The sequence below is a fragment of the Tasmannia lanceolata genome, unplaced genomic scaffold, assembly GCF_043159265.1.
Source record: "Tasmannia lanceolata isolate RefF3 unplaced genomic scaffold, GAP_Taslan_0.1 ptg000002l, whole genome shotgun sequence".
NCBI lineage: Eukaryota > Viridiplantae > Streptophyta > Magnoliopsida > Canellales > Winteraceae > Tasmannia > Tasmannia lanceolata.
Window position 1 is genome coordinate 35,739,404 of NW_027518679.1, and position 23,660 is coordinate 35,763,063.

At 40.2% G+C, this 23,660-nt stretch overlaps 1 protein-coding gene across 2 annotated transcripts in view; it reads left to right on the forward strand.

The window, feature by feature from the left end:
• Positions 1-226: 226 nt before the first annotated feature.
• FHL (far-red-elongated hypocotyl1-like protein) overlaps positions 227-23,660 on the forward strand; it is a 29,756-nt gene continuing 6,322 nt past the window's right edge. For both annotated transcript variants that reach the window (XM_077376661.1, XM_077376662.1), the window contains exon 1: positions 227-382. In XM_077376661.1, the coding sequence (XP_077232776.1) occupies positions 255-382 (128 nt within the window). In that variant the 5' untranslated portion in view covers positions 227-254. The remainder of the gene's footprint in view (positions 383-23,660) is intronic.

Consider the following 23,660-nt stretch of genomic DNA (forward strand, 5'->3'; position numbering starts at 1 on the left):
AAATTGCAACCCTAACTAAGACACTATATAAGGGGTGGCCCGAGAAAAAAAGTTGGTCAACATAGCACTTGCCTAATATGAAATTATGAATACATGTCTAGTGAACTTATGCACAGCAGGCGTCTGACGCTAGCAATCCCCTCAATCTACTAAGACAGAGAGTCAGAGAAGAACGCATGTCGAAACTGTGTCCTCTTTTGTTAGGTACTCATCAGCCACGTGCTTCTTGCTGGGACTATTTAATCAGTGCACCGATGACGCACACGTGGCACATAGATAAGGTCAAGGTTTTCCTAACTAGAAAACCCTATCTTATTCAGCTGAAATCTGATGACTGTGTAAAGATGGGGGAGTACATGCACAACCCATACGAGATTGGCGGGTTAGCTTTCTGGGTTTTTGTCTGTTTACATTATTCTTGCATTTTGAATCATGTTCTTCATCATGGCAAGACTACTCTTAGATTTTACAGTAAATCCTCTTCAATTAGACATTTGAAATCAATTGTTTATGATTTGAGAGAAGGGGGTCTGTTTCTATTTCTACTGTTTTGTTGTTGTATCTAATTATATTTTAATTTGCTTTGGCTTCGACTTTGTTTGGCATAGAGAATTAATAGCTCAAGAAATTATTTGGGTCATGCATTATTTTATCCAGTTGATAAAATGTGGGTTGCTTCATTGAAAACCTACTTGTTCTATTGTGGATTTTTTTCCCAGTTTTATTTGTCTTGAATGTGCAATTTTAGTTTTCTGTGATTAATTTAAACAATATGGATAATCTTGAAAACAAGTAGGAAAGTTTAAAAATTTGAATTTGAATCGAATTTTAAACTTTTGAATTTAATATACAGAGGCCGAGGGGGGTGGGGGGGGGGGGATTTTAAATTTTAAATTTCATTATTGAAGTCAGAGTATAAATGACCTTAGATTTACAAATTCAAGGGAAAGCAGAAGTGTCAATTGATAGTTAGAGAACTCTGAAGTTAAAGTTTGAATGTAGAGCTTGTAGCTGAGGCAACCGGGGCTTCAAGATCACAATTCATATTTCAATTTTTTAAAGGAATTTTTGAAGTATAATACAGCAATTAAAGATGGATATAGTATGGATTTGGGGTGTGAATATTTCAATCTATTAGTTTCAAGGAGCTAGCAAAATGAAGGCTATGAATCTGAAATACTCAACTCAACTAAGCCTTTGTCCCAAACTAGTTGGGGTCGGCGTTATGAATCTGAAATCTAAGAGGAAAATTCTATGTTATGATACTAAAATAAGAAATGATAGCTCAAAAGTAATATAAGTAGAGGATTTTTTAAAGTTATAATAAACCGGATTTCTAGCAGAGTATGCTTGTTTTAGAACCTATAAATTATCACATGGAGAGCTTATAAATTTAGATCTCTATTTATTTTTGAACTTGGTTAGTGATATTGATGGCAAAGGAATGGGTTTAATTAAGCCAAAGGAAGATTCAATTAGAATAAACAGAATTAATACAATCCAAATATGGGTCATTATGGAATACAATAGTTGACCATGTATGATTCAAACAGAGTTCAAATTTTGAGCTTTAGTTCTAAACTGCTTCTCAGAAAATCTGTTTTGGGTTAAAAATATATGGAATGTAATAAATCCATGTGAGTGGAAATTATTTATGATTGAAGCGCGATATACACTTATATGCTATTAAAGTGGGTGTGAGTCCACTTAAAAAATCAGTTATTAATGACAATGACTTTAGCACAAGTAATCACTGATAACAGACAAAATTTCCAAAGAAAATACTCAGAAAGAAATAGGCATAGATTGAATGCAATAACTCAACCAAAGATTCAGTGAAAAAAAATGACAAGATTGGTGGAAAAAATGACCTGAACGCGACCCGAGGAACCATTTACACAACCCGAACCCGATCCGACCCGATTTGCAACCCGACGAGGTTCAACCCGACCCGACCCGAGGAACCCTTTTTTCCAACCCGACCTAACCCTAATTTTTGTTAGAGATTTTCAAATTAAAATTGGAAAATTAAATGATTTTTTCATAAGTTAATTTTAATATAGAAAAACAATTTTCAAACAGGGCCGGTCGACCGCGGGTGCTCGGTCGACTGCTGTTCTTTGGATCGTTAAAAAATAAAACTCTAGAAGCCTATTGGCGGGTGACCGATTGACTGTTTGATATCTACCATAGCATGGAATCGGCGGGAGCACTTTGGAGGGCTTTAGAGGCGAAGTACCTATCGGAAAATGCCAGCGCTAAAATTTTTGTAGTAAGCCATTTTTTAAAATTATAAGATGACAGATGATAAGTTGGTGGTGGATCAAATCCATGAGATCCAACATATCACCAGTCAAGTACATCAACAAGGGGTGAATCTTGATGATACCATCATTATCCCTCAATTATTGACAAATTACCACCATTCTGGAAAGACTTTAGAAAAAGTCTTAAACATAAAAAGGAGAAGATGTCTCTTGAAGATTTGATTCAAACCCTTCAAGTTGAGGAAGAATCAAGGCTTCGAGATGACAAAGAAGATCTTGCACCATTATCCTCTAAAGTCCACATGGTGGAAAATGTCAATATGTCAGATTCAAATCCCCCTACTTAACCTTACTCAACGTTGGAAAGATAATCGGAAGATGAAAATGCATTAAAACGGCAAGGGTTCTAATAAGAACAAAAAACGCAAAGGCGCTTGTTTCCAATGTGGAAAAATGGGCCATTACAAGAGGGAGTATCGATATAAAAAGTCGAACACTAAAAAAAACAAAGATGGAAATAAGGAAAAGTTTGTTGCCATGATATCTGAGATTAATTTCCTCGAAGGTGAAGATGCATAGTGGATCGACTCGAGCGCTACAAAACATGTTTGAAAGGACAGAAGCGCATTTTCGACTTTTGTGCTGGTCAAAGATGGGAGTGTTTTCTACATGAGAAACTCTTCAACTGCAGAAGTCAAAGAAAAAGGCAAAGTGGAACTTGAATTCACTTCCGGAAAAGTCCTCACTCTTACCGATGTAATATCATGTACTGGAATTTAGAAAAAATCTTGTATCCGGTAGCCGTCTTAATAAGAATGGCTTTAAACTTGTATTTGAGTCCAACAAGTTTGTAGTTTCCAAAGGTGGGACATTTGTAGGGAATGGTTATATGTATGAGGACATGTTCAAGATGAATATTAATAAAGTTAATATTTCTGTTTACATGGTTGACTCTCTTTCTTTATGGCATGATAGATTAGGATATGTTAACTTTAGAAAAATGCATGATATGGTAAAGTTAGAATTAATTCCTAAATGTGATGACAACATGGTAGATAAATGTACGATATGCATGCAAACCAAGATAGTAACTAAACCCTTTCTTAGTGTAGAAAGATCTACCACTTTACTACAATTTATACATAGTGATATATGTGATTTACATGGCACCCCAACAAGAGGAGGCAAAAAGTATTTTGTGACATTCATTGATGATTTATCAAAATACTGCTATGTATACCTATTAGGCCATAAAGATGAAGTCTTAGATAAGTTTAAGACTTATAAAATAGAGTAGAAAATAAATGTGGAACTAAGATCAAGTGTATTAGATTTGATAGAGGAGGGGAATACTAATTCCTTGAATTTTGTGAAAATGGGGGAATAATACATGAGTTTTCCGCCCTTTATACACCACAACAGAATGGTGTTGCGGAAAGAAAGAATAGGACTATAATGGAAATTGTTAATTCCATGTTAGTCAATTCTTGTTTAAATAAGGGATTTTGGGGTGAAGCCTTACTAACGGCTTGTCACATCCTAAATAGAATACAAAATAAGAAAACTCATATTACACCCTATGAGCTTGGAAAAAGAGAAAACCCAACTTAAGTTACCTTAAAGTTTGGGGTTGTAGAGCCATAGTTCAAGTACCCAAACCTAAGAAAAGAAAGTTAGGTGAAAGAGGAATTGAATGCATATTCCTTGGATATACAAATCATAGTAAAGCCTATAGGTTCTTAGTTATAGAGCCAAATGACTTAGTAGATATGAATACCATTATTGAGTCTAGGGATGCCACCTTCTTTGAAAACATGTTCTCATCTATTCCTAGATTAGTGGATTCAAACCCACCTATAGAGTCTTCATTAGAGCCTCAAGAGGAAACAAATGAGGTACGTAATGAAATCATAAGAAGTAAAAGAGATAGGAGAGACAAAACCTATGATCCTTACTTTGTTGTCTATCTTGTAGAAGGATCAAGAGATAAGGTCTTCACTTCTACTATGATATATCTAAAAGTAGAACCTGATCCAAAAACTTATGAGGAAGCGATAAAATCTCAAGATGCAGCTTTTTGGAAGGAGGTTATAAATGATGAAATGGATTCAATCATGGATAATAAAACTTGAAAATTAGTTGATTTACCTCTTGACTCAAACCCATAGGTTGTAAATGGATCTTTAAGAAAAAGATGAAAGTAAATGGAAACATAGAAAAGTTTATGGCAAGACTAGTTGCCAAAGGCTTTACACAAAAAGCCGGAATATATTACTTTGATACATATGCCCCAGTTGCTAGGATCTCAACCATTAGCGTCCTAATTGTTCTTGCATCCATATACAACCTTCACATTCACCAAATGGATGTTAAAACAACATTCTTAAATGGTGAACTTGATGAAGAAGTGTATATGGATTAACCTGAAGGTTTCATTATACCTGGTCATGAGCATAAAGTATGTAAGCTAATTAAGTCTTTATATGGGCTTAAACAACCCCCTAAACAGTGGCATGAGAGATTTGACAAGGTTCTAGTATCAAATGGTTTTAAGATATTCGAATCTCCTCTCTTTCGTCGGAACTTTTTTGACCGCGAGTTGCCATCGGTGAACAAACTATTTCAGCTTCTTGCTGAGACTTACGTCAGTGGCACGGGGGATGACAAAAGGTTGTGGGTCAACAATTCTTCAGGCAGATTCTCGGTAAAGTCATTTTACAACAGTATGGTGTCTGTTGAGGGCAATGCTTTGGCAGCAAAGGTGTGGAAATCTGCGGCGCCCCCTAGAGTTTGCTTCTTCGGATGGCCAGCCATAAGAAATAGGATCCAAACAGTGGATTTCTTGTGAAAGAGGCATATGCTGATTATTGATCACTGTTCTATGTGCCTTGAATCTGGGGAGACGGTGGATCACCTTTTCATTCATTGTCGAGTAGCTAGGGAGGTCTGGGGGAAGATTCTAGTAAGATTTGGCATCAATTGGGTGTTCCCCTCCGGCTTGCAAGATTTGATTGACGGATGTAAATGTATACCATGGGGCAGAAAAGGCAAGAGTTTGTGGTGGCTGACACTCATGGCATTCTTATGGGTCATCTGGAAAGAAAGGAATTCCCGAGTTTTTGTAGGGAAAACTAAATCTCCTCTTTTACTATTTATTCAGGTCATTACTCTGATAATATCTTGGGCAAGGGCACTCCCTTTATTCAGATTTGTGTCGGCCTATGACCTGTGGGAAGGGTGGACATTGGTCTGCGAGAGTCAGGAAACCAGGCCTGTTTTAACCCCTAAATGGAGCCCCCCTACTGCCGGAATCGTTAAATTCAACTTCGATGGTTCCAGTATGGGGAACCCTGGACCAGCTGGGATTGGGGGTGTTTTAAGAGATAGTAACGGTGTAGTCCTCCAGGCTTTTTCGGGGCCCATCGGTAGGGCTGATTCGAACGAGGCAGAGGTCAGGGCAGTGCATCAAGGCTTTTTAAGTTTATTAAAGGGGCGCTCAGTTAGATGTGTGGTGGAGGGGGACTCGTTGAATGTTATAAGATGGGCTCAGAGGCTCGCGGGATCCCCCTTGGCGTTTTCTTCAATATTTTGATGAGATTAAGGACCTCGTCCAAGATATGTCGGTATCTTTTCAGTAGGTGAGAAGATCGGCTAATGAGGTGGCTGATAAGTTAGCAAAAGATGGAGTGTCAAATCAAGTTCTCACTCTTTATGATTTTCTCCCTCCTTAATTTCATCTCTCAGTTGTTGTATTTTGTTTTTGTTTCTCTTCTAGTTCTGTAAGGGGGACTCCCTCAGTCTTCTTTAATATATCATACTACCATTCAAAAAAAAAAAAAGATATTCGAATCTGACAAATGTGTATATAGCAAGTACAAAGGTGGAAGAAGTGTCATTATTTACTTGTATGTAGATAACATGTTGATCTTTGGTAGTGATATGGATAGTATCACAAGAACCAAAGAGTTTTTGCCATTAAACATTGATATGAAAGACATGGGTGTTGCAGATGTGATACTAGGTATTATCTGTGAAGCACGGGTGCTTCAAAATGGCTAAAGTACCCGTATCGGGTGCGTATCCGACACGGGTGCGCTCGGGTGCGTCCCGGGTGCATGTCGGGTGCGCACCCGATTAAAAAACTTTTTTCTTCTAATTTTACGGTCGGGTGCGGTTGGGGTGCGCATCCCGACGCACCCGACACGTTTTTAAGTGTTTTTAAAAAAAACAAAAAAAATGGCTGCCAATAGCAATTTGGGGGGGAGGGGTTTAAGTTACATCCACTCACGAACTCTCTCCCTCACCCTCTCTGTCTGCAACTCTCTCTCTCGTCTCTCGTCTCCCGTCTCCGTCTGCAACTCTCTCTCTCTCTCTCTCGTCTGCAACTCTCTCTCTCCCCGCGTCTCCTCTCTCTACGTCTCTCTCTCTCTCTCTCTGTCTCTCTCTCTGCAACTCTCCTCTCTCACTCTCTCTCGGCCCGAGCTTCTCTCATTTTCTCCTCTCCCTCTCGGTTTCTCCTCTCTCTCCCTGCAACTACTACCGCCGCCTCCGCCACCGTCGGTCGTCGGAGCCCTAACCTAACCCTACAAAAGTACTCTCTCTCTCTCTCTACTTCTCTCCTCTTTTTATCTCTCTCTACTCTCTTTTTTTTTATTATCTCTACTCTCTTTCTCTCTTTTATTTTTATTTGTGATTTGCATTATTTTATTTGTGATTTGCCCTAAAAAATAGCCTAAAGCCCTAATCGATTGTGAGTCACATAAAAATCAATTTGGAGCTCACAATCGGTTGGCATAATCTTAAAATGGATTGTGATTTTGAAGCCCTAAACTGATTTTCAGTTTGGAGGTCACAATTGGGAATTTGGGATTTAGGGCTTTGGGGCCTAAAGCCCTAAATCCCAAATTTCCAATTGTGAGCTTTCAGGCCATGTTAATTTGAGATTGTGACATTCAATTGGGAGCCCTTTAGGGCTCAATTAGAGGGGTTAGGTCATTAGGGCTTTAGCCTTTAGCCCTTTAGCCTTTAGGGCCATGTTAATTTAAGATTGTGAGTTGTGACAATTGATTGGGAGCCCAAAACTGATTTTAGAGTAAAAAATTATGTTTAATTTTGACCTCCAAAATCCGTTTTGGGCTCAATTAGAGGGGTTAGTTCGTTAGGGCTTTAGTCTTTACCCTTTAGGGCCATGTTAATTTAAGATTGTGACAATTGATTGGGAGCCCAAAACTGATTTTAGGAGTAAAAAATTATGTTTAATTTTGACCCCCAAAATCCGTTTTGGGCTCAATTAGAGGCCTTTACTCTTTAGGGCCATGTTAATTTAAGATTGTGACAATCGATTGGGAGCCCAAAACTGATTTTAGGAGTAAAAAATTATGTTTAATTTTGACCCCCAAAATCCGTTTTGGGCTCAATTAGAGGCCTTTACCCTTTAGGGCCATGTTAATTTAAGATTGTAACAATCGATTGGGAGCCCAAAACTGATTTTAAGAGTAAAAAATTATGTTAAATTTTGACTCCCAAAACTAAATTTGTGCTTGTTCTTTTAATAGAATGTCTTCATCCGGGGCTAGTAGCGCCGCCCAAGCCACAAATGCACCACCTTCTACTTCTACTGATGAAGACCTCTCGAAGCCCTTATGGAGGTATGCCACTAGATTTGATAAAAATCCTAAGGGTGGAGGGAATGTGAGATGGGAATGTAATTTTTGTCATAAGAGTTGGAATAGCTCATACACAAGGGTTAGAGCGCACTTGTTGAAGGTATCAGGACAAGGAATCGGAGCGTGTCCTAAGGTGAAAGCAAATGACCTACTCGGAATGCAAAGGTTGGAGGAAGAATGCAAGGAGGCTATGAAGCAAAATGCTCCCAAGAGAGTGCCATTGCCGCCATCATCAAGTAGTGGATCATTGAGTTGCCCAAGTAGTATGTTTGTCCCTCCAAGTTTTGATCTAAAGAGGAGGAAGACAAGTGGTCCAAGTAGAAGTGTGAGTGCTATTGAAAAGGCATTTAACATGGCGACCCGCGATCAAGTACATGGCGAGATTGCTCGGATGTTTTACTCCGGTGGCTTGCCATTTCACCTAGCAAGGAACCCACACTATGCGAGTTCATACTCTTGTGCGGCCAACAATCAAATTTTCGGTTATTTGCCTCCGGGGTACAACTTGCGAAGAACAACTCTACTACAAAAGAGAGGGCAAATGTTGATAGGTTGTTGCAACCCCTTAGAGAGACATGGAAGGATAAAGGGGTGAGCATTGTTAGTGATGGATGGAGTGACTCACAAAGGCGGCCTCTCATTAACTTTATGGCGGTAACCGAGGGTAGGCCTATGTTTCTCAAGGCGGTAGATTATTCAGGGGAGACAAAGGACAAAAATTTCATTGCCAACTTGTTGAAGGAGGTAATTTTGGAAGTTGGGCATGAAAATGTTGTCCAAGTAATTACCGACAACGCCGCAAATTGCAAGGCGGCCGGGCAACTTATTGAGGCACAGTTTCCTTCCATCTTTTGGACCCCATGTGTGGTGCACACCCTCAACCTTGCTTTGAAGAACATATGTGCTGCGAAGAATGTGGAAGCAAATCAAGTTACATATGACGAATGCAGTTGGATAACGGATGTTTCGGGAGATGCTAGCATCATTAAGAATTTCATAATGAATCATTCCATGAGACTAGCCATATTCAACGAGTTCAACACTTTGAAGTTGCTTGCCGTGGCGGAGACTCGATCTGCCAGTGTTATTGTTATGCTTAAGAGATTGAAACTCTTAAAGCAAGGTCTTCAAGCAATGATTATTAGCGACAAATGGACTTGTTATAGGGAGCATGACATGGGAAAATCGAGGTTTGTAAAAGAGAAGGTGTTAGATGACATATGGTGGGATTCTATCGACTACATACTCGCATTTACATCCCCCATCTATGACATGCTTAGAGAGTGTGACACAGATACACCTTGCCTTCACTTGGTTTATGATTTGTGGGATACCATGATAGAGAAAGTAAGGGCGGCAATATATAGGAAGGAAGGAAAGAGGAAAGAAGAGGAGTCCAAATTTTTTGACGTGGTGCACGAGAGTTGCTCGTTGGAACAAGAGCAACACTCCACTTCATTGCTTGGCTCATTCATTGAATCCAAGGTTAGGTGACTTTAAATTTATTTGGATTATTAGTTATTTATGTTTATTTCTAAGTTCTAACTTTTGACTTGAAATTTGAAGCTAAATTAGTTTTTTCTTTCTTAAAGGTATTATAGTGAGCACTGGCTTAGTGAAGATTCAAGTCGGGTGCCTCCACATAAGGATGCAGAAATTTATACTGAGAGGATGAAGTGCTTCAAGAGGTACTTCACCAATTCCTCGGACCGCACAAGAGCTAATGTGGAGTTCGCGCAATTCTCCATGAAGTCCGGATTATTCAATGATGTTGATTCCATCAATGAACGGTTCACTATCAAGCCTCATGAGTGGTGGGCCATCCATGGTACATGTGCTCCTATGCTTCAAAGCATAGCTTTGAAGATTCTTATGCAACCTTCATCGTCATCTTGTGCCGAGAGGAATTGGAGCACTTACTCTTTTGTGCATTCTCTCAAGAGGAACAAGATGACTCCACAACGAGCTGAAGATTTGGTTTTCGTTCATAGCAATCTTCGGCTTCTCTCAAGACAAACTCCACAATATAAGCAAGGAGAGACAAAGATGTGGGACATAGGTGGAGATACATTTGATTCTTTCGAGGATGTAGGGGTACTTGAAGTTGCTAGTCTTTCTTTGGATGAGCCGGAGTTGGAGTCCATTGTTTTTACCGACAACGTAGAGGACGATGTTGTCGATATTGGAGCTGAAGCCTGAAGCGACTGACTTCTAGGATTGATGATGCATTGATGCTTTATGTTATTTTGGTGCTTTATGTTATTTTGGTGTTTTAATGATGAACTTAATCACGTATGAAATGAAGAGTAATATTAGAATTTTCCATCTTGGTGAATGGTGATGTTATTGTTATTTGATTGCTTTCCTATTTTTTTAAAAAAAATTTAATAAAAAATATTATTATATTCAACGCACCCGAACGCACCCGCACCCAAGTTTTTTGGAAATCACGTACCCGCGTACCCGTGTCGTGTCGCACCTGCACCCCTGCTTCATAGGGTATTATAATCTTAAGGGAAGGTAGTAACCTTATTCTTACCCAATCACATTATATTGAAAAGGTACTTAGAAAATTTGATCACTTTGATTGCACACCAGTTTCTATGCCTTTTGATTCAAGTTTAAGATTAGATCCTAATACTGGTAGGTCTATATCTCAATTAAAGTATGCTAGGGTCATAGTTAGTTTAATGTATGTTATGATATGTACTAGACCCGACATAGCATTCACAGTTGGAAAATTAAGTAGATTTACTAGTAATCCTAGTAATGTTCATTGGAATGCTATAAATAGGATATTAAAGTATCTAAAAGGCACTATAGACTATGGATTGTCATATAGTGGGTATCTGTAGTGTTAGAAGGATACACAGATGCCAGTTGGTTAACTAAGCGTGTTGATCATTCATCAACAAGTGGATGGATATTCACTTTTGGTGGGGGAGCTATCTCATGGGCTTCTAAGAAGCAGACTTGCATAACTACTTCCACTATGGAAGCATAGTTTATTGCATTGGCATCTTGTTGTAAAGAGGCAGAGTGGCTAAGGAATTTGCTAATAGAAATTCCTATTTGGCCTAAACCTATGCCATCAATATATGTGCATTGTGATAGTCAGGCCACACTATCAAGGGCATATAACCATGTGTACAATGGTAAGTCCAGGCATATTGGACTTAGGTACAGTGTTATCAGGCAGTTACTTACTGATGGAGTAGTAACTATAGATTATGTGAGATCAAGCCAGAACTTGGTTGATCCATTAACAAAAGGTCTTGCAAGAGATTTGGTGTTAAAGACATCAATGGTGATGGGTCTAAAGCCAATAACCAATGGTCACCAATGATGGAAACTCAACCCAACGCTTGAAAAGACATCAAATCTTGAGTTCAATGAGCCAAAGTACATCATATGAAGTAATTGCAAGCATTATAATATACGTTATTTTCATCCCAAGGTAAAGTGCTTGGTACTTGTAATGTTTACAAGGATAAGGATGAGCAAATGAGTTCTTAATAGACTTATAACATGGTGTTGGAGTGTTTTAGTTACAGAGACACTCTTAATAAGTCTACCTATGTGAGTGTGGAAGTGGTGCCGCTTCCTATGAGACATGGCTAGTCTCTAGAGCACTCATGAAACCGAAAGACAGACACAAGGCCAATACATGTGTCAACTCTTATAAACTGCCTATAAAGATGAAATCTTATGTCTGAAGATATGTCCGGTTAGCCGAATAAAATAGCTAGTTCAAAGATACATCTACTATGCAATTCTGGCTAACTTTGATGTGTCTTCACTAAGTGAATGTTCAAATCGTAAGATACCTTCATTTATGCATAAGGTTTCCAAGCCTGATGAGAAAGTTATTTTAATTTGAAAATGGTGGGAGATTGTTAGAGATTTTCAAATTAAAATTGAAATATAAATGAATTTTCATAAGTTAATTTTAATATGGAAAAATAATTTTCAAACGGGGTCGGTCGACCGCGGGTGCTCCAATCGACCGCGGACTGGTTACTAGAAATGTAAATTGTTTCTAGAAAGGTGTGGCTGGTCGATCGCGGTAGCCTCGGTCGACCGCGGTTCTTTGGATTGATAAAAAATAAAAGTCCAGAAGCCGATTGGCGGGCGATCGCGGTAGCCCCGGTCGACCGCGGCTCACTTCTATTGTTGAAGCTTCTTTCATGTCTTTTGCTTCCTAACAGTCATGGATGATTTTAAACTCAAGGGACACTTTATTGATGATCCAAAATGGTTGAATTGCAAAAAGTTGCGATCGAATGGCCATTATTCAATCAATCCAAGGGATGCTTTAAAGGGATGCTTCTCTCAATGAAAAGACATCAAATGCTCTATAAAAAGGGCATAAATTTGTCTTTTCATATATAGAAAACAGTTAGTTATTGCTGTACTTTTTCTTTCTCTAGCAATCTCCTACTCTCTTGTTTTTCAAGATAAGATTTTCATAAAACAGCGCACCAAAGACTGTTTTCTATAGAAACAGTTTTAGTGATTTCTCTAAGGCTTGAAGTTCATAAAAAGGCGTTTCGGGTTTTGATTCTGCTTGTGCGAGGCATCGTCAAACATTTGTAGGATCTTCCTACAAGGCTTCATTGTATCTTGAAGGAAATTTGTCTTAAGGAAAGCGATTACGCGCCTTGAAGCAACTCTATAGAATTCTATCTTCTCAACATTCCCACTGACAGTTTTTAGGTTAAAAAATAATTTGATAAAAAAATGTTGGGTTTCACTCAGGTCGGTTTCCCAAGCCCTCAACCTGACCCGCACTCCACCCGGGATGGGAAACCTCAACCCGAACCCGAACCCGAACCCGACCCGAACTCAACCCAGCCCGACCTGAGACGACTTTTTTTCAGGTTGAACCCGACCCGAGTTGCACCCCTAATAAGCAGATTCAAACAAGAATGAATGAAATGCGTTATTGTAATTGCATTTATTGAATTTCATTTCTTGATCTTTCACCAAGTCTCGAATATGATGGTAGTGAATTTCTATGCTTGCTTTGTCTATTGGACATTGGATTATGTGATAAAGTGGTTGAAGAGTTTTGACTTAATATGCGTGGTTGCATTTCTTACTGATATTTGAACATAACTTTTATCGATACCTCTTCACATTCATGTGCTGAAACTGCTTCGTATTTTGCATCAGTTGAGAGATTTACTATAGATTGTTCTTTGAGGACTACGAGAATTTTTCATAACCAATACCAAAATGATCTCATGTGATTTTAACTATGAAAATTTCTCATAACCCTTACCAAAATGATTTCCTCATGTGATTTTACTATCATCAACATCTCCTGCTTAGGCAATATTATTAACCAATAATATCAACTTTTTCAGCAGTCAAATATTGTATTCCATGATCCATCTTTCCTTCAATGCACCGAAGAATTGTTTTACTCACACCAAATTGAGTGGAAGTACATATCAATTTCTAGTTGCAATGTGATATATTATACTTCCAACTATTGTTCATAGAAGTGTGGAAGGTATATGCCTCAAGGTGAAGGGTACTGAGAAAAGTATGACAATAGTGTGGCGTAAACCTTTGGCGGTGAGGTATATTGCGGAATACACCTAAATTGCCCTTAGGTTGGAGTGCCCTTCACATCACGATTGCAGTAAGCTTACTGGTTTTTTAATGTTAACTTACAATGCAAATCGCCTGTTGTCTGCTTTGCCCTTACTTCGGCCAAGATTTCATTGAAGATGGAAAGATCATCATCAATGGTACCAACCAGTCCTCCAATGTTTATTTTTTCCATTTCATTTATGTTGTTTGGAGTACGTTATGGTTGTGACTTTGTAATACGGCAAAAAAGAGGGATTTTGCACAGAAATATGCATATGAAGACCTTGGGGATCAACGTAAGGGTTATATAGTATGTAGTGTGAGGTATATATATCATCTCAGACATCACTTTGCGGGAACACATCATGGAATGAAACTTGGTCCAAGCTATCTCTTGGCTGTTCACGAGGAATGTCAAGACATTATAACTTATAAGGATCTTTAATTGGGAGAAGTAAAAGAAATGACCTACTTGTGGATATTGGAAGAGGCCATGGAGGGAGCAAATATGTTTTGGAATTAGAACTCATAAATAACAGTGAAATTATAGACGGTGGAGTGACATTATGGATAGCTGACTCTATTGGTGGCAGTCTTTCCCAATCACTAAGGCCAAGATGTCCAATTGATCAGTTTGTTACTGTCAAAGCCCGACAAACAAAATTAAGAAAGTAGGAAAGAAATGATGTCTGTAGGAAAGTAAGAAGGTTGTTTATGCGAATGCCTTCTCATTTATTGTAATTAAATGCCTGTTACATGTTAGATTTAGGAGGGAAAGAAGATGGGAATGAGAGGCTTTGACATAATCGTATGTGGGAGAGAGTGAATGCCGTAAACCTTCTACCCCCATACGTAATATATATATATGCCTGTTAGATGTTAGATTTAGGAGAGAAAGAAGATGGGAATGAGAGGCTTTGACATAATCGTATGTGGGAGAGAGTGAATGCCGTAAACCTTCTACCCCCATACGTAATATATATATATATATATATATATATATATATATATATATATATATATATATATATATAGAGAGAGAGAGAGAGAGAGAGAGAGAGAGAGAGAGAGAGAGAGGTGTAGCTACACGTACGGGTAGCTAACTTAACTACTCCGTCAGCTTAAAATACAGTGGGCCCAGATTTTTTGGGTGATCCAAACCATTCATTTGATAGGCCCTCACATTGATAGGGTGTGCCCAAAAAATCAGCTCCATTGGATCATCCCATCCCTTCAAACTGTGGAGACAAAAATGGACAGATTTGTGAAGGTTTTTACACGTCCTTTTTTGCCTCCACAAATCGTAGGGTTGGGATGATCCTATGGAGTTGATTTTTTGGGCACACCCTATCTATGTGAGGGCCTATCAAATGAATGGTTTGGATCACCCAAACAATGTGGGCCCCACTGCATTTTAAGCCGACAGAGTAGCTAAGTTAGCTACCCGTACGTGTAGCTACACTTCTCTCTCATATATATATATATATATATATATATATATATATATATTTGGAAGACAAAAATGCCCCTAGTTGGGCGTCAATACATTTAACACTCCCCCTCAAGCTGGAATGTATATATCATACATTCCAAGCTTGTTACAAGAATCTTTCAATTTTGCACATCCCAATGTTATGGTAAACATATCTGCAAGTTGATCTGCAGATCGGGTAAACACTTAGCAAATCTCACCACTCTGAATTCGATGACGAATGAAGTGACAATCAACTTCAATATGCTTGGTTCGTTCATGAAACGCTGGATTCGTTGCAACATGAATTGCCGCTCTATTGTCATAATATAACTGTGCTGGAGACGTCGATGTGAACCCAATCTCTGATAAGAATGAGCGAAGCTATATTAGCTCCCCACTCGTATATATGACATAGCTCTATACTCGGCTTCAGCACTTGACTTGGACACAACATCTTGCTTTTTACTTCTCCACGGCACAAGATTACCTCCGACAAATGTGCAATATCCTGTTGTTAATCTCCTGTCAGCAAGAGATCCTGTCCAATCTGAATCCTTCCACCTTTTCATGTCCATATTTTCTGAAGCATAGACCTTTACCTGGCGTACCCTTTAAATATTTGATGATCTGGATGACAGCGGCCCAGTGGGAAGTATGTGGAGCACTCATAAAGCGACTAACCATACCAACTGCAAATGATATGTCTGGACGGCTGATAGTCAAATAGATTAGTTTTCCAACCAATCTTCTATATCGATCGGAATCATTCATCAACTCTCCTTGATCAGGAAGAAGTTTAACATTTGGATCCATAGGAATAGCCGCAGGTTTCACCCCCATTGAGCCTGTCTCCTCTAAAATATCCAACACATATTTCCTTTGTGACAATGAGAGACCATGACGAGAGCGAGCAACCTCAATACCAAGAAAGTATCTGAGCTGACCTAGATCTTTAGTAGAAAGTTCACCTTGGAGAAAGGACTTCAGATTGTATATGCCAGACTTGTCATCTCCTGTAATTACAATGTCATCAACATTCACTATTAGGAGAATACATCCAGAACTAGATTTGTGACTGAACTCAGAATGATCAACAACACATTGCTTCAACCCAAAACGCAAAACCGTAGCACTAAATCGTCCAAACCAAGCCTTGGGCGATTGCTTGAGTCCATAAATCGCCTTCTGAAGACGGCATACTGATGAGCACATCTCCTCCTGAGCAACATACCTAGGAGGTTGCTCCATGTAAACTTCCTCAGACAGCTCGCCGTGAAGAAAGGCATTTTTTGATGAGAAAATCCGCCGGGCAATCCGATCCAATTGTGCACAAATTAACGGAAAAGTAAAATAATAAATTAAGCCACAAGATGAATACCAAGATTACTCCACGGGCGAGAAACATGATCTTCCACTATGAGAAAAACAATATACAAGGATTACAATGGATTAATCGCAAACCCACAAACCTGCAAGTTCGCAACCCTTTCCTTGCTTCTCAAACCCAAGATTGTACACGAGAAACCCGAGAGAAAACCCACAAGAATACCCGAGAAAACGTCAAGAGAAAACCCAAGAAGAAAACCCTCCTTTCACCTCTCTTTTTCTCACCTCTCTTTTTCTCACTCTATGCCTCACACGCCCGCACAAGAAAAAAATCTCGTTTTATACTTAGGTTTGCCTAAAACCTAAAAGCCAAGCTTTCCTCTTTTGGCTTTTACCTTCCCACCCAAGGTGGGTGGGAAATATGACAACTTTCCCAACAATCTCCACCTTTGGCTTATTTCCCAGCCACCTGAAAATTTTCTCCCATCGATCCGATGTTGCCACTGGTCCGCTGTCACCGCGAAACCTACCATTGGCCTTTCGAAGTACTAGCTACACACCCTCGAATCAATCCTGGTTCTGACTCCTTCTGATTCGATCAACACGGCCAATGCACGTGTGTAGCTGCCAACCCGTTGACTCACCTAGTCAACCTTGGAGAGGGATCTCGATCCATCCTCCCCAACGCAGGTACTATTATCCTCTCACCATCGTCTGCAATCTGGAAACCTGTCTCTGTACCAACTGCGAAAGAGACCCTACGTGTGTGCACACCATTACCCTGTTTCCATCTAACCATCGAGATCTTAGGAACACTAGTCACCGTGTCCCCTACCAGACGATATAATCCACCACACTCCTCTCCTTTCATCAGAACCATAAAGCCGCTTGTGATTTTCATGGCTCCACCTGCAGCTGAAAACATGCAACCCCTGGAGTCCAATCGACGAAGTGATACTCGATTCTTCCGTATCTTTGGGACATACGCCACACTACCCAAAGTATGAACTACTCCATCGAATATCTTGATCTTCACCGTCCCAACTCCCGTGACGTCACAAGTAGACCCGTCACCCAAGGACACTACACCAGCCCTTGTCTCCTGGAACATATCAAAATATTTTCTCCTGGAGCATACATGAATAGAGCACCCTGAATCTAAAATCCACTCATCATGAGGAGAAGTGTGATTACCTGTGGAGACTGTGAAAACGTCTCCAAACTCTTCGCTCTGTTCATCCGTTACCGCCACCACAGTATTCGTAGCACCATTGTACACCTGGTCAGCTCGCTTTGGACAATCCCGCTTGATGTGGCCATATTTCTTACAATGGTAACATTGCACGCTCTTTCCGCCGACCGCGGATCTTGACCTTTCTTTTCCTGATCCCCTGTCAGACGACCTTCCTCTTTGATTCCCACCATGAACAACCAACCCTTGTTCTTTACTTACACCAAGAACAGGTTTCTTCCGCATCTCATTCGATAAAAGCGACGCCGTGACTTCCTCCAACTTTATCGTATCCTTACCATACAATAAAGTCGCCACCAGGTTGTCATACGAATCAGGAAGTGAAGTAAGAAGTAATAGGAACTTATCTTCTTTCAACTTTTCGTCAACCTTGTGGAACTGATCCACAAGCCCATTGAACACCGTAATGTGTTCAAGAAGGTCCTCGCCTTCGTGCATCTTCAGCCCGTACAATTGCCGCTTTAGATATAACCGGTTGGCCAAGCTTTTTAACATATAAAGCTTTTCCAATTTATCCCATAATTTAGGCGCATATTCTTCTTCCATAACGTTAAACATAACGCTATCTGCCAGACATAGTCGAATCGTGCTGACCGCCTTCGACTCTATGTCTTCCCACTCGGCACCCGTCATCTTCTCTCGCTTCCCATCCTTTCCTTTCAATGCCTTAGCCAAGCCCTGTTGAACTAGGATGTCCTTCACCCTCATCTGCCATAGGGTGAAACTCCCCTTTCCGTCAAATCTGTCAATGTTGAATTGAGTAGAACTTGATTTTACCGTCATCTCAGATTACTTCGCACTTCTCGGTGTAGCACTCCACCTCGAACAAGAATCTTTCTTGGACAATCTTTCTACCCAAAAAATCGCTCTAACTGCGATCCAACCACAACACCCACGATTACTCCACCCGGCTTCGATGATTGCTCCACCTGAGCTCTGATAGCACTTGTTGAGAAAATCGATCGTGCACAAATTAACGGAAAAGTAAATTTATAAATCAAGTCACAAGATGAACACTAAGATTTTACGTGGTTCGGCCAAGCTTACTCCACGGGCGAGAAACACGATCTTCAACTATGAGAAAAACAATATACAAGGATTACAATGGATTAATCGCAAACCCACAAACCCGCAACCCTTTCCTTGCTTCTCAAACCCAAGATCGTACACAAGAGAAACCCGAGTGAAAACCCACAAGAGAATACCCGAGAAAACGCCAAGAGAAAACCCAAGAAGAAAACCCTCTTCTTTCACCTCTCTTTTTCTCACTCTCTATGCCTCACACGCCCACATGAGAAAAAAAAATCTCGTTTTATACTTAGGCTTGCCTAAAACCTAAAAGCCAAGCTTTCCTCTTTTGGCTTTTACCTTCCCACCCAAGAAACCCACGGTGGGTGGGAAATATGGCAACTTTCCCAACATTTTTGACATCAAATTGATATAGAGGCCAACCAAGATTAACTGCTAGAGAGATCAATACACGAACCGATGGAATCTTAGCAATTGGTGAAAACGTCTCCTGATAATCAACACCGAACGTTTAAGTGTACCCTTTAGCGACAAGGTGGGCTTTGAAACGCTCAGTAGACCCATCTGGAAGGTACTTAATGGCAAAGACCTAACGACACCCAACAGTCTGTGCACTAGAAGGAAGAGGAACCAGCCGTCACGTTTTATTTGGGTGAAGGGCACCCATCTCGGCATCCATAACAACTCTCCATCCCGGATGATTCAAAGCATCTGTAACAGACTTAGGCAAAGTAATCGAAGACATGTTAGAAACAAAGGACCGAAAGGGAGGTGAGAGATGGTCATAAGAAACAAAATTAGATATAGGATGAGCAATGCTACAAGATCGAGTACAGGATGCAGTTGGTGAATCATGAGTAGGAGAACAAGTATCTGAAGGCTGACAATCCTACTGTGGAAGAGGATCAGTGGGCGAAGATAGTGCTTGTTCAGTCGTAGAATGAACAACCTGGCGAGGTACCCGAGTATAAGTTTGCACTTCAGAACCCTTAGAAGCCATAGGAGGACCCGTTGGAAGATTAGGAACAGCCATAGGGGCTGGTAAAGGAGGAGCCATCAGAATAGGGACAGGCAGGCTAGTGATGTCAGCGAGAACCTATGGCAGGCAAATAAGGCTAGTCCTCAAAGAACGTGACATCTGCAGAGACAAATGTCTTTCTAAGACAACGACTATAACATTTATAGTCTTTCTAAGAAGAGGCACTTTTTTGCCCTTGGTTCCAACTTGTCAAGTCTTGGAGATAGTTTATGAACAAAGCATGCACATCCAAAGACACGTGGCACTAATGGAAATGGATGACCAAGAGGATACAAGACCGAAAAAGGTGTTTGCCCAGATAAAGTTGAAGAAGGAAGACGGTTACCTAAGAAGCATGCCGTGAGGGTTGCATCACCCCAATGAATTTTAGGAACCTTCATCTAAAACATAAGTGTACGAGTCATATCCAGTAAATAACGAAGCTTTCTTTCAGCCACACTATTCTGTTGTGATGTGTGAGCATAAGGCGACTGACGAATAATATCACGAGAGGAAAGAAAATCATGAAACCCATTAGATACAGAGAAATATTCCTTAGCATTATCAGTACGTAAACAATTAATAGAACATTTAAACTGGTTGACTACTTCAAAGTAAAAATGACGAAATGCATTAAACACTTGAGATCTATATTTAAGTAAAAACAACCACGTGGCCCTCGAATAATCATCAACAAATATAATGAAATATTTATGTCCATTTAATGAAGTAGTTCCAGCTGGACCCCAAGCATTAAAATGAATAAGCTCAAATGGACGATACACTCTACTACTAATAAGAGATGGGAAGGACACACGATGGTGTTTCCCTAACTCACACGACTCGCAATGAAAAGATGGAATTGGTTTGGATGATTTAGTGCTGCAGTTTTGCATTTTGGGTTGAGATGGATTAGGGTTAGGATTTTGAAGATGAAGAGATAGGGTTCATCTACATGGCTCTGACACCATTTTAGGTGTTAGATTTAGGAGAGAAAGAAGATGGGAACGAGAGGCTTTGACATAATCGTATGTGAGAGAGTGAATTCCGTAAGCCTTCTCCTCCCCCCATACGTAATATATATATATATATATATATGGAGAGAGAGAGAGAGAGGAAAGTGTTCCTGAGCTATAGCTCAGATAAGCAGCTCAAAAACACGCCTGGCCCCACATTTTTGGCGGGGATCCAAAGCATTCATTTGGAAGGCCCTTCCACGGATAGGGTGTGTACCAAAAATCAGCCTTGTATGATCATTCTAACCCAATCAAAGGTGGGGGTGGGGGGGATGGACAGACAATGTGTGTCCAAGTTTCTGCCCATTTTTCCCTCCACAAATGGCAGAGTTAGGATGATCATACAGGGCTGATTTTTGGTACACACCCTATCCATGGAAGGGCCTTCCACATGAATGCTTTGGATCCCCCCAAAAATGTGGGGCCACGCAGCTCAGATAAGCTTATTTGAGCTATAACTCAGGAAGACTTTCCTCATATATATATATATGAGCATGCATTTGCTGCGCTCGAGCGCAGCTAAGCTTAGCTGCGCTCTAGCACAGAAACAGGGTGGGGCCACATTTTGGGTGGGATCCAAAGCATTCATTTGATGGTCCCTGTCATGGGTAGGGTGTCCACCAAAAATCAGCTCCATTGGATCACCTTAGGATGTCCATTTGTGGGGCCAAAAATGGACAGATTTGTGGACAAACAGTATCTGTCCATTTTTGGCCCCACAAATGGACACCCATTGGTGATCCAATGGAGCTGATTTTTGGTAAGCCCCCCATCCATAATGAGGCCTTCCAAATGAATGCTTAGGATCACCCCCCCAAAGACCCCACCCCCTGTTTCTGTGCTCGAGCGCAGCAACCCTTCTCTCTCTCTCTCTCTCTATATATATATATATATATATATATATATATATATATATATATATATATATATTTGGAAGACAAAAATGCCCCTAATTGGGCGTCAATACATTTAACAATGCCCATATCTTGTACTTTTGTGAGTTGAGTGGGGCATTTGGTCTTAGGTTTAAGCTGGCTCAATGCATGAGATGAGGGTATGAATCTGCATATAAGAAGTGCAAAACATAATATCATAATGGATGAACTAAAGAAGGCATGTGAAGTCATTGTCAAAATGCACAATTATGTCTGATGGTTGAATCGATAGGAAAACTTGATGTTTAATAAATTTCCTTGTCAATAGCTCTACAAGGAGCTGTCTCATAAATAAGTTGATCCTCTAATTCTGTAAGGGATGTAGATTTATTATTTTAAATACGTTGGTAATGTTATTGTTAGAAATATGGATAGGGTTAGAGAGAAGAAGCAGAGGAATGGAGAGGATGGAGAGTCTCCGCTAGGGAGTTTTCATGTAATAAGATCTATATATAGGCCCAAGTTAGGTTAACAAGGTACAAAGACTACAATACTCCTTACAATACAAGTAATAACTAAACTACACTTGCACACTCTTCAACACTCCCCCTCGAGCTGGAGTGTATATACTATGGAACTCTGCTACAAAGAAAACTACAACAACAACTACTAAAATACCAATACAACAAAAAAGGACAATAATTTCACACACAACCAGCTTCGTATAACACTCCCCTTCAAGGTATCCTAGGTTTAGGGTTCAGGAATTGGACTCGGATCGAGGTTGTGGTCAAGGCCGGGTGGCCCTTAGGAGCTTCGAGAATTGGGCTTGGGTCATAACTCGGATTGGAGTCCGGGTTAGACTCAGGTGAGGTTGGTTTAGACTCTGGGTGACTCGGGTTGAACCTGGGTTAGGTGTGAGTACGAGTTGGACTCGGGTTGAACTCGGATTGGACTAAGGTTGGACTCGAGTCGATTAGGCCGTGTTGGCCCTTAGATTTGATTGGATTTTTTTAAAAGGATTGTGGGCCCCTTTTTTTTATTTCTACTGTTAGCATTTGTCATGAGACTATGAGATAGTGCTACTGTTATTCTTCAACCAATTCTATTTGATGCACTCAAAGCTACTGACATGTTGTTTTATTCAACTAGATAATGCTACTGTAATTATTTGATCCATTCAAAGGGAACAAAACTACCAATTCTACTTGCTACAATCAAAGCTATTGACATGTTTATTCCATACAAAGCTGGTGACATGTTTGCTCTGGGAAAACCAAGCCACTAATTTTATGTGGTCTCATCAAAGTTACCGCCTTATTTTAAGAAAACAAATCCACTAGTTCTAATCAAAGTTAATGTCATGTTTGGTCTAAGTGAACTACCTTTTGTTCATTTGGCATGTTGAGACTATTTATTTAAATGAAACAAGCAATTAACTAATCTAAAGAAAATCTTAAGTAAACCAAAAGGAAGACTGCACACCTTTTAGTAGAACCCGTACTTGATAAGGGCCTCGCCTAACCTCCTCTTGAAATCTGATTTTGGCGAAGGGATGGGGTCAAGGAGGCCTCGACCAAAGAGAGTGGGACGAAATGCTCGGCCACGAAAGAATTGGAAGAGAGAGAAAGAGAGGCTTATGGAGATGGTGGGACCCTAGGCTAGACAAATGAGGGAGAGGGAAGGGAGGATGCTATTGGCAGAAACCGAATGGCAGAGGGTGCTGTTGTGAGAAACCGAATGGGGTACCAATGGACGGGATGATGGTTGTGGATGGTGGTGGCGCAAAGTAACGTTAGAGATGATGGTAGGGAATTGTGGAGGCGCAAGGGAATGGGAGTGTCGCTGGCCGTTATGGGGCTGCAAATTGAGGCGGTGGGAATGGGGGCTGCAAATAAGGATGGCGGTTCTATTGAAATAATGTGGGTGGAGGAATGAGGGGACTGTTTGTGTTGGGATGCTATGGGTGGTGGAGGAGAGGTGTTGGGGTTCTATGGGTGGTGGAGGAGAGGTGATGCAGGACAATACCTAATTTAGGGAAAATCCTACACTCCTGGTGGGATTAAGACTTTAGGACAATTTAGGTCTTACGCAGCAATAATGAGACTTAAATAGCATAAATAATTGTAAAGATTG